General features: G+C 42.1%; 2 protein-coding genes across 2 annotated transcripts in view; one reads left to right on the top strand and one right to left on the bottom strand.

Moving 5' to 3' along the window:
• Positions 1–415: 415 nt before the first annotated feature.
• Itgae (integrin subunit alpha E) overlaps positions 416–11,302 on the bottom strand; it is a 52,577-nt gene continuing 41,690 nt past the window's right edge. The window contains exons 27-31 of the mRNA XM_077110630.1: positions 8,704–8,757; positions 8,323–8,418; positions 6,748–6,843; positions 1,937–2,047; positions 416–693 (exon numbers count right to left, since the gene is read on the bottom strand). Of these exons, the coding sequence (XP_076966745.1) occupies positions 598–693; positions 1,937–2,047; positions 6,748–6,843; positions 8,323–8,418; positions 8,704–8,757 (453 nt within the window). The 3' untranslated portion in view covers positions 416–597. The remainder of the gene's footprint in view (positions 694–1,936; positions 2,048–6,747; positions 6,844–8,322; positions 8,419–8,703; positions 8,758–11,302) is intronic.
• Haspin (histone H3 associated protein kinase) lies at positions 8,947–11,235 on the top strand. Its single transcript, XM_077110514.1, has one exon. It carries the CDS (start codon positions 8,947–8,949, stop codon positions 11,233–11,235), a length of 2,289 nt encoding a protein of 762 aa, XP_076966629.1.

Below are 11,302 nucleotides of genomic sequence, written 5' to 3'. Positions count from 1 at the left end.
AGAAAAAGATATTTTTCACTATCATAATAGTAACAAAACTATATATATATATATATATATATATATATATATATATATATATATATATATATATATATATATATTTATAGCTGGAAATAAAGGTTTTCATAAATGACCTTCATAAAGGTCTTCTTTCTTTGAAGAAAATGATAAATCCCTGCAACAGAAGTGTTTTTAAAAACCTCAGCAAGTTAGAGAAATGTTGTTTTTCTAAGGAAGAAAACAATATTGGAAACATATCAATGCTCTCCAATTAAAGCTATACACTTAAGATAAACCAAGCAGATATAAAAATTTATTGCAAAGGGATATTTATTTTAAGGTATATTTGCAAATTAAAAGCACTATTATAAAGAAAATAGTTCAACTTTATTTAATAGCAGATGTTTCCCAAGTTTACTTTTTGTACAATGCACAAACATTTTGGGGACAATGTGTGGTTAAAAAATAATATTCTACAATTTGTTCAATGCTGCTCTAGATTATCCTAAGGAAAAAGTAATCAGTACAATGCCAAGTCTCTAGAAGTTCAAGAATTAGCTGGTTATTCTCTCCCAGTGGACAAGGAAGCAGGTCCTAATCTTTTTCCAAGAGTAGACTGTCCGATTTCAGCTGGGCCTTCCTTATGCTCTCCAAGTTCAGTTGTTGATATTTTCTTTTAAAAAAGCCACACTGAAACAAAGGAAGGGAAGCCCAATTATAGGCCTAAAATACCTGTTTTTGAAAACATACTTCCAGTTGTTGCCTACATAGCCCCTAAACAACTCTACTTCTTATACTTGTATTCCCTTTCCCTTCTCCTGAGTCTCTCCCTGATAGTCAATCCTCCCAGACTCTTTGATGCTACCTTTCCTGGTGCTCAATCCTCAATTGGAACTGACTTCCCATCTCGCTCTGAACCCCCAGAATTTAAACCTTTCTTCTAACTAATTCTACAAAGTTGTACAGTTTGGGCTGCACTGGATCTAATCTTACTTATGTAATAGTCAGTACAGCCTACCATGCTGAGGGTAGAAAGAGATCAAGTACAGCCTCCTACATCAAGCTCAGAATCTAGTAGGAAAGGAAAAAATTACAATATGGTGTGACAACTGCCATGTGAAAGGGTTTCCAGAAGGGAGCTCATAGGACAAGCACAAAGCCCAACACAGAGGAGCCCAACACAGAGGATCCAGGAATCTCTGAGCTGAGTTTCAGGGGAGAGAGTAAGCAAAGTGAAAAGGTGGGAATGAGCACCCCTGGCAAGAGGAGTAGTCTGTGTTCAAGCAGAAAGATGGGCACCTATTTCTAAACAGCTCGATTTGTCTTGGAGAAGAAAACAAGACCTGGGCATGGGAAGAGAAGGGTACAGGCCAGACAGCACAGGATCTTGAACAGCAATTAAAAAATTTAGACACTCAAACAGGGAAGACAAGGAAAGGATTTAAAAAGGAGAATGATCATCAGTCTGTTTTAGGAAGATCTCTCTTCAATTAGATCTTTATTCCTTCACACAGAAATCAAGTTTCTCATTTGCCTAAATGGGGTGTAAGGTTGAAGCAAGAGGAGAAAGTGGCCACAAGGCCAGGGTAGCTGCTCTAAGTAAGTACTGGCAATCCTGGGGGTACAGTGCCCAACACCACAGCCAGGTCCTATCTCCCCCCCCCTTTTTTTTGGTACTGAAAATTTAACACAGGAGCATTTTACCACTGAGCTACGTCTCCAGCCCCACCCCACCCCGTTTTTTGTTTGTATGTTTTGTTTTGTTTTAATTTGAGACAGGGTCTCACTAAATTGCTAAGGACCTTGTTAAGTTGCTAAGGCTGGCCTCAAACTTGTGATTCTCCCATCTTAGCCCCCCAAGTCACTGGGTTTATAGGCATACACCACTGCACCCAGCTTTATCTCATCCTTATTGAGTACAATGAGAACTGACCTCGAACAGGACGACTATAATCACAACCAAAACCAGAAGGCCAGCAACACTGCTTCCAATGATGAGAGGCAAAGAATGGTACTCCTCATTTGTTAGGAAGATGACCGTGATCTAGACAAGACAAAGAGATGGTCCAATAAATCAGGTACAGCAAAGAAGGAAAACAAGTTCTTATTATTTTAAATAGAAAACATGAGGACTTGGCAACATCCTGGGCACTGATCAAGAGTGCTGTCAGTAACATCCCCTGATACAGCTTTAAGATGATCTAAAATCATCTCACGACCAAAATACCTTATAAGAAACCACTGTAGCCTCTTATCTAAAACTGCTGTGTCAGAAGAGTGTGACCTTGAGTTAAAGATGCTCTAACAGTTGGAAAGAGAGTCCCATGGCATCAAGACAGAAAATCAAGATTCTACAAAGCCATGTTCCATGTGTCCTTGAGTCCCACACTAATTATCTTCAAAGTGATGACTTATCTTAAATGATCTCCAAGTCCTCTCCAACTCAGTTCTCACAGCTTTTTTAAAAAGTGTTTTTGGTTGTAGATGGTCACAATGCTTTATTTTATTTATTTTTTACATGTGCTGAGGATCAGACCCAGTGCCTTACACATGCTAGGCAAGTGCTCTACCACAGAGCCACAATCCCAGCCCTCACAGCTTTTTTTAATCTTGCATAAATCCCTTAAATTCTTTGGCAATATAATCTCCTTACAAGAAACATTTGACAAAGGCAATGATCTGCTCTTCACTAGACTGAGGACATATGTTCCTCAGGGACATGATAATACATGCAAAATTGTATTCATGTGTAATACTTGTGGGGCTCTTCTAGTATAAATTACCCCAGTTTTTTTTTCCAAAGGATCTCTCAATTTCAGGTATCTTATCTCCTCATTAACAGGGCTCAGATAGAAAGCACGGGGTATGTGCATCCTGACTGAGACCCAGCCCTCCCAGGTTGTTACCACAGCAAGGTGCAGGACTGAAGTGGGGCCAGAGGGCCATCAAGACTCCTCTGCCTGTCCAAGACAATGAATTTCCTTCATGCATATGTTTAAACAGCAAAGTTGGGGGTATTCAGAGAGATTTCTGTATGGAGTACAGAACCACACAAACTTACCTTTGAGGCTTTTTCCAAAAAAGTTAAAAGCAATTGACTTAAGATTGATCCTCCAGGCCCTATTTAACTCACAGGCAGCTGAACTTAATAGGGCTTAAGTTCTGGGCCTTGAAAGTAGGGAAGTGTCAAAGCAACAGAGTAAGAGAGAAAAAAGAGGTGGCTTCCCCCCCCCCTTTTTCTTTTTTAAGCAGAAAGTAGCAGAACTCAATAACCTGGGTTTAGGAAGTACAAGGAAATTCCAAGATGATGGTGTTAGAATCAGGCCAGATTTGGGTAAAAGAACCACACCTATTTTTCAAAGCCTTCTTCCTTTTTCCTCTTTGAAATGCACAGGTTCCCAAAAGGGCCCCAAAGCTACCTTCGCAGAGGTTAAGGGAGAAGCAGGATACAGGATATTCTCCTTGTGGCAAACGTTGACAGTGACCTACTCAATAGCCATTTTCTCCGTTCAGATGTTGTTTAGGAATCAAGACTGATCTAAGATAATCACAACAGAACTATCCTCTTTTTGCCAGTGACTAAGATGAAATCCAGTCCTCACTAATAAAACTTAAAGGGGCCTGGGTTTGTGGCTCAGTGTTAGAGCACTTGCCTAGCACATGTGAGGCACTGGGTTCTATCAACAACACCACAGAAAAATAAATAAAATAAAGGTATTGAGTCCATGTAAACCTAAAAATATTAAAAACAAACAAAGACATAAAGGGATGTCTCCTGAGAGTTTTTAGAGAAGCTTCCTCTCTGAAAAGGGAAGGCACATAAAGAAAAATGCTTTTGGTGACCTCTTGCTTCCTAGTTTGTATTCCATCATGTGAAATACAAATTGAGCATTCCTGATCCAAAAATTCAAACTCCAATATGTCCCAAAATCCAAAACTTCTGAGTATCTTTTTGCTGCTCAAAATGTTTCAGACTTGGAACATGTTGGATTTCAGATTAGGGAATGAATGACTGGTAAAGTCTATTAAATATTCCAAAATTTTCTGATATCTGAAATATGTGAGGTCCCAAGCATTTTGGATAAAGGATACTCAACCTTAGGCATTTGGAGATTGGCAACTTCGTGCTGGACATGAAGAAAGACATTATCTAACACACAAGGATTAGGGAGGCAGGCCATTAAGCAGGGCCTACATTCCTTCCTAAATAAACAGTACATGCCCTTCTGGCACATTAGCTGAATTTTTTCCCCATATCTGTAGCTAAAATGCATCTGGATACACAGCTATTTATTCTCATAAATTCACTGTAAGTCAGGTGCTTATTGGCAGGAACTACTTAATATTTTGCTTAGGATACTGAATTTAAAGAAAAGGATTTTGGGGAATCTATGCTATAGAAATAAAAGCATCAATAAGAGGAAAAAATATATAAGTAAATTAAGAATATACACATAATGAACTATTAATAATAATTCTCTTTGGAAAGAGAGTTAGGGGTAGGAGAAAGTAAAGGAAAATTTGTTTCAGTTGGTACCTTTCTATAAGGATTAGATTTTATTGCTATTTTATTTTTAAAATTCTAGGCAATACAATAATGAGGCACTTATGTTTTTTTATTATGTCATTTTCTGTATTGGAAGAACTTTAAAAACAGCCTGTTGTCTCAGCTACTTAGGAGGCTGAGGCAGGAGAACTGATTGGGCCCAGGAGTTCAAGAGTAGCATAGAAACACAAGACACCGCCTCACACACACACACCAAAAAAAAAAAAAAAAAAAAAAAAGACAGAGAGAGAGAGAGAAATACTTTGAAATAAAAGAAAATGTTTATCTTACATATCTAGAGAATTATTCCTTTCCCCTCCTCCAAGAAGGAAAATTGAGTACTTATATTTAGCAATCCAGGCTCACTCTATGAACATTTGCTCTAGTAAAGAATCATGCCTAACTCAAAAGCTCATTGATAACATCATCTCTGAAACCAGGAGCATGTCCTGGCATAAGTCAACAAGTATGAAAATGCAGTGTTATGCCAGGGTTTACTGAAGGAAAACCAAGGGAATAACAGCTGATAGGCATTGGTTGTTTTCCATGTCAAATAATTTCTAGAACTAGATTTTGGTGATGGTATGCATAGTGAATAATGAATATATTAAATGATACAGAATTGTACTTTTAAAAATAGTTACAAATGTAACTTTAATTTTACATGTATTTGCCAGAATACAAAACATATTGTTTTTTTTAAAGTATGTATTTTTTTATTTTTGTAGTTGTAAATGGACAGCATGCTTTTATTTGATTTGTTTATTTTTATGTGGTGCTTAGGATTGAACCCAGTGCCTCACATATGCTAGGTGCATGCTTTACCACTGAGCTATAGCCCCAGGCCTATATTGAGTTTTTTTGTTTAGTTTTCGGCAGACACAACATCTTTGTTTGTATGTGGTGCTGAGGATCGAACCCGGGCCGCACGCATGCCAGGCGAGCGCGCTACCGCTTGAGCCACATCTCCAGCCCCCCTATATTGAGTTTTTACAGACTGTATATCACTGTTAAAGCCCTAGCCAGTAAAATAGGTCAATAAATGATGACAATTAAATAAATACTTTTTTTTTTTTTTAATGCAGTGTAACACACACAAGAGCACTTAACTCACAGACCACAGAGGTCAATTTAATTTCTGGTCATACTTCTGAAAATCAAATTCCAAGAGTTCCAGTACTGAATCTAAGTCTTATTTTAAAAATTATGCAGGGGCTGGGGTTGTGGCTCAGCAGTAGAGCACTTGCCTAGCATGTGTGAGGCTCTGGGTTCAAGTCTCAGCATGGCATATTAATAAATGAATACAATAATGGTCCATCAACATCTAAAAAAAATTTTTTTTAAATTATGCATTCATGAGTACTGTAACTATTTAATACTATAACCCTGATATACACAGTAGAAAGATAGTTTATATATGCAAAGAATAATTTCTCAGGAAAAAAATTTTTTAAAGTCAATGTATGTAGAGAGCAGTGACCCAAACCATGGTCCCTGATTCCCTCATGGCTGCATCTGTGCTTGGAAATTCCTGTGTAAAGGTATAGGCCAAGATGGCCTAGTTGCTATGGTGATGCCCACCCAAGGAGGCTTTGTGCAAAGGTGCACAGCTCTATTAGTTAGAATCTTGGATTCAGACACCAACTCCCGGGGTAGAGAAAATTCTAGACATAACCTCGATGTCACACAAGTATCGCTGCATCCTTCAGGCTGCCTGCTTTGCTAAAACTTTCATACAAACAAACTTCTGATGAGAAAAACTATATAATAAATGTGCTTAGCTAGCTCTGATGTCAGTCAAGCCTTACCAGGCCCCAGGCACCTGGCCCTAGCTTTTTTTTTTATGTGTTTGTCTTTTTTTCATTCCCCATCACCCCTCAGGTTTCTGAATTAACAGCCATGCTGGTTGCAGCACACATTTTTAAATCAAAGTATACATTGCTGTTGGATCTAAGCTAGTTATTTCAACTTAGACCTCCTCAGCTTAGGCCTTTTTACTCAATTCCTTATTTGATAGGTAAAAACTGAGGCAGAAACAGATTCATTCAAGATCACAAAGGCAGCATTAGTAGCAGAGCCAAGAACAGAAGTGATAAAACTGAAAATAGGAAGAGAGTAACAAGGGAGTGGCTGTGCAAGGACTCAAAAGCTACACAAAGTTCTCCTAGGACACTACCAAGAAAATAGCCAGGGATTACCTTAGTTCTGTGGTTCTCTGCATTCAGCCCCTCATATAGAGATTTGTTGAAAGATATTTCACCAAAAATCTGCAGTTCAGTTACATCTCTTAGTAACTATTAGATGAGGGGGAGGAAGAAGAGAAACAAAACATATTAAGCATAGATTCCTTGTTTCTGAACAGCATTCACCACCTTTCCCTTTAAATGTGTACCATCCCCAGTATTCTTTAGTCTCATTAATGTCCCCAGCATCCATTCGGTTACCAAACAAGAAATCTGCAATTAATCCTTAAATTCTTTTCCTTTACCCTCTATCTCATGCCACTATTCCTAGCCAAAGTCAGTTAACAATTTTTTTTAATCCTCTCTTGCATATATTCCTTTTTTTCTCCACCCTCATTTCCAGTTCTTCATTTTATACCACACTGCTCTCATCTGGATCACTACAAGATATTAAACTTGATTACTAGTTCCCACATCAGAATAAGTGATCAGGGAAGGCCTCTCTAAGAAAGTAACATCTGTATTAAATACAAGAAGAAACCACCCACATGAACTTAACAGAAGAGCAATGTTATGCAAAGAGACAGCAAGTACAAAGGTCCTGTAACCAGAGTAATATTGGCAAATTCGAAAGGACAGAATAGCTGGGTTATAAGAAAGGGACAGCAGGAAAGAAAAGAGAGTACTAGAAGAGAAAGTTGAAAAATTAGCCAAGACCAGACCATGTAGTACCTTGCAGGCCATGGAGGTCAGGGGGAGGTATGGATCAGAATCTAAGGGTGTTCAAACTTCACTTTTTTTTTTTTTTAAGCACAATCTAATGTGGATGGATAGTGGTTAAGTGAATTATTTATAGGTGTGGGAAAAGCAGAGGCAAGGAGAACAGGTCCAAAGTTACTGCAATTGCCCCAGCAAGTGACGTAGCTGTAGAGATGGAGAAAGTAAATGAATTTAGGATATATGCTGGAAGTGAAATAGAGCTTGCTGGTGGAATGGATATGAGGTATAGGAAAGGAGCAAGTCACAGATAATTCCTAGAATTCCTAGTATGAAACAGGATTAAGAATAGCCAAGGGGGCTGGGGATATAGCTCAGTTGGTAGAGTGCTTGCCTAGAATGCACAAGACAATCCCTGGCCCCCCACACACAAAAAAGAAGAGCCTGAGTAACTGGCTAAGGAGCAGGCTGGGACAGAAAGTCATCAAGAGGCTTGTTCTTGGGCTGTGGTTGTAGCTCAGCGGTAAGAAGCTTGACTAGCGTGTGTCGAGGCACTGGGTTCGACCCTCAGCACCACATAAAAAAATAAATAAAGAGGGCTGGGGCTGGGGCTCAGTGGTAGAGTGCTCCCCTGGGACGTGTAAAGACACTGCGTTCCATCCTCAGCACCACATAAAATAAAACAAAGGTATTATGTCTGTCTACAACTAAAACACACACACACACACACAAACACACACACATATTAAAATAAATAAAGATTAAAAAGTGGAGGGAGGGTGCTGTTCTGGACATGTAAATGCCATTACTGTTTCTAAGGGAGATGGCCTAGAGCTGGATAATCAGATCTGGAGAATTTTGGTCTCAAAATACCTGCTCAGCGTGACTCAAGGATATCTCTGCAGCCACAGTTACATTCTCTTTATCTGATGTGATATTACAGCTCACTGAATACCATTCGTCCACACGCTGCAAAAAGAATCTCATTAGTTTAATCCCTTTACGCGTGGGAAGGGTGAAATTTTTAACGCTCAGGTCCAGAATACTTCAAGGTACCAGAACAGGGGGTGTGAGCAGTTTGAGCGCTCACTTTGACCCAAGTAAAGCACCAACCCTGGCAAACCCAGTGAGGGGAGGGAGGAGGGCCCTGACCGCCGCGGTGCAGTGCTTTCAGAGGGAATCTTGGAAAAGTAGCATCCAGGCTTCTCCCTATCACGTGCTTCAATCCCTCCCTCTCGGGGAAATCACGCTCACCTGAAATGGATTGCTCACACAAGCGGGCTGATTCTCGGTACACCCAGTGTAAGCCTGAAACGAAAGCCATTCCAGGGACGCACTCAACAAACCAGCGCTCCATGGTTACCTACCCCCTCACTCCAGTGAGGCCCCGTGTGATGCGCACGCGTGCCGCCGGGCACTAGGACCCAAAGGGCAGGCGAGGGCACCACGCGGAAGTCTCGCGGTGTTTGCATTTGAACTGCTTGGCGGGTGTCTGCCATGGCGGCGTCACTCCCGAGATCTGAGATCCGACTCTTCCGAACGTACGGGGCAGCCGGTGGCTGGGGGCCGCGGCGGCGGCCGGGCCGGGCAGCGGCGCAGTGGTTTCCACCGCAGAACCGGAACGGTATCTTCAGCAGCGCCAGCAGCGACAGCCCGTCGCAGTCTGAGGCTTCCGACGACTCTGACGACCCGGACTTCCCCAGCAGCTCCGTCCGCCGACGGCTGAGGCGTCCTGGCGGCGGAGTCTCCAAGGAGCAGCCCACCCTGATCGCGACCCCAAGACGCCTGAGGCTGAGAGCACGGCCTCCGCTGAAGTGCAGCACCCCTTACTGCCCGCTCCGACCGCCGCCCTTCCCCAGCAGCCGCGGGGGCCCTCTCAGCCCCGACTTCAGTGAATGCAGCCAGCCCAAGGACCACGACGAGCTGGGCCTCAGTGCCTCCCTGATCAGCCCCCGGCCCTCGTCTGGCCCCGGACCGCCAGCGCCAGGGGATAGTATCATCTCCACCGGTCCTCCTGCCTCTTCAGATGCAACCTCTGCAAACTCAAGTGGTTTCCACTTGCCATCAGCCTCCCTGAACCTAGCATCTCCCCCACGCTCCCAGGAAACAGCAACAGAAGGAATCTCGTTCACTAGTATGGTCCACCGAGCTCATACTAGCCTCACGTCTGCTCTCTCTAGCCTTATGGACTCGAGATATCCAGTGGATCGTGAGTGTAAAAGGCAAGTGATGGGAAACAGACTGGAGGGCACAGGTAAAAAGAGGGTCACAGGCAGAGACTCATCTCAAAAGAGAGGGTCTCAAAGGGCCACCCTGATAGACTCTGAAGAAGCCACTGGTTGCAGAGGCCATATCATACCTAGGAAAATCAACAGGCCTAAGAGGACTAGGCCAAGGCAAAAGAGGAAACATCAGGAAGCAGGGGAAACCTCTCCTCTCCATCACCACCGATTTAAAAAGAGCCAAAAGATGGGAAAAGATTCATTCCTATCTCAGGACCTGACTCATTTACCAAAGTCCTGTTCTTGGACCAAAATCAGGGCCTCCTTCAATTTCCACAAGAAGAAAATTGTGACTGATGTGTCAGAGGTAAGCAGCATCTATACCATTTCCAGTTCTCCCTCTAGGTCTTTTGTATCAGAATATTCAAACCCTCCTGACTTAAACACAACAAATACTGCTCTAGTGTCCCCACGGCACTCCTCTTCTTTGCACTTGCTAAGCCCTTTAAACATTATTCGTGTTGCCGACAAAAAGGCCTCTGAGGCTGAAAAGGTTTTTTGGGAATGCGGTCAGGAAGGACCTATCCCCTTTAGCCATTATCTTTCCACAGAAAAACTGGAACGATGTGAGAAAATTGGGGAAGGGGTGTTTGGTGAAGTGTTTCAAATGATTGTTGATAGGAAACCTGTAGCCCTAAAAATCATTGCTATTGAAGGATCAGATTTAGTCAATGGATCCCATCAGAAAACCTTTGAGGAAATCCTGCCAGAGATCATCATCTCTAAAGAGTTAAGCCTCTTATCTGATGAGGCGTACAACCGCACAGAAGGCTTTATTGGGCTGAACTCTGTGCACTGTGTTCAAGGGCCTTACCCTCTCTTGCTCCTCAAAGCCTGGGATCACTATAACTCAACCAAAAAGTCTGCAAATGACCGGCCTGACTATTTTGAGGAAAGTCAGCTCTTCATTGTACTAGAATTTGAGTTTGGTGGGATCGACCTAGAGCAAATGAAAACAAAGTTGTCCTCTGTGGCTACAGCAAAGAGCATCATACACCAGATTACAGCATCCCTTGCAGTGGCAGAAGCATCACTGCGTTTTGAGCACCGAGACTTACACTGGGGGAATGTGCTGTTAAAGAAGACCAGCCACAAGGAGCTCCGCTACACCCTCAACGGAAAGACAAGCACCATTCCTACCCGTGGGTTGCAAGTCAATATCATTGACTACACCCTGTCACGCTTGGAGCGGGATGGGATTGTGGTTTTCTGTGACATTTCCATGGATGAAGAACTATTTACAGGTGAAGGTGATTATCAGTATGAGATTTACAGGCTCATGAGGAAGGAGAACAACAACTGCTGGGGTGAATATCACCCTTATAACAATGTGCTCTGGCTACATTACCTCACAGACAAGATTCTGAATGAAATGACCTTTAAGAGTAAATGTAACACCACTGCCATGAAGCAAATAAAGAGAAAGATCCAGCATTTCCATAGGACAGTGTTGAACTTCACCTCCGCCACTGACCTGCTCTGCCAACACAGTCTATTTAAGTGAGCTGAATGTGTCTTACTGTCCCAAACTGAGAGAGCCCTGGTCTTAACGCCTTCGGTCCTGTTCTCAA

The sequence above is a fragment of the Callospermophilus lateralis genome, chromosome 11 (genome assembly GCF_048772815.1).
Source record: "Callospermophilus lateralis isolate mCalLat2 chromosome 11, mCalLat2.hap1, whole genome shotgun sequence".
Taxonomy (NCBI): domain Eukaryota; kingdom Metazoa; phylum Chordata; class Mammalia; order Rodentia; family Sciuridae; genus Callospermophilus; species Callospermophilus lateralis.
The sequence above is the reverse complement of the archived record's forward strand: the minus strand, read 5'-3'. Positions and strand labels throughout refer to the sequence as shown.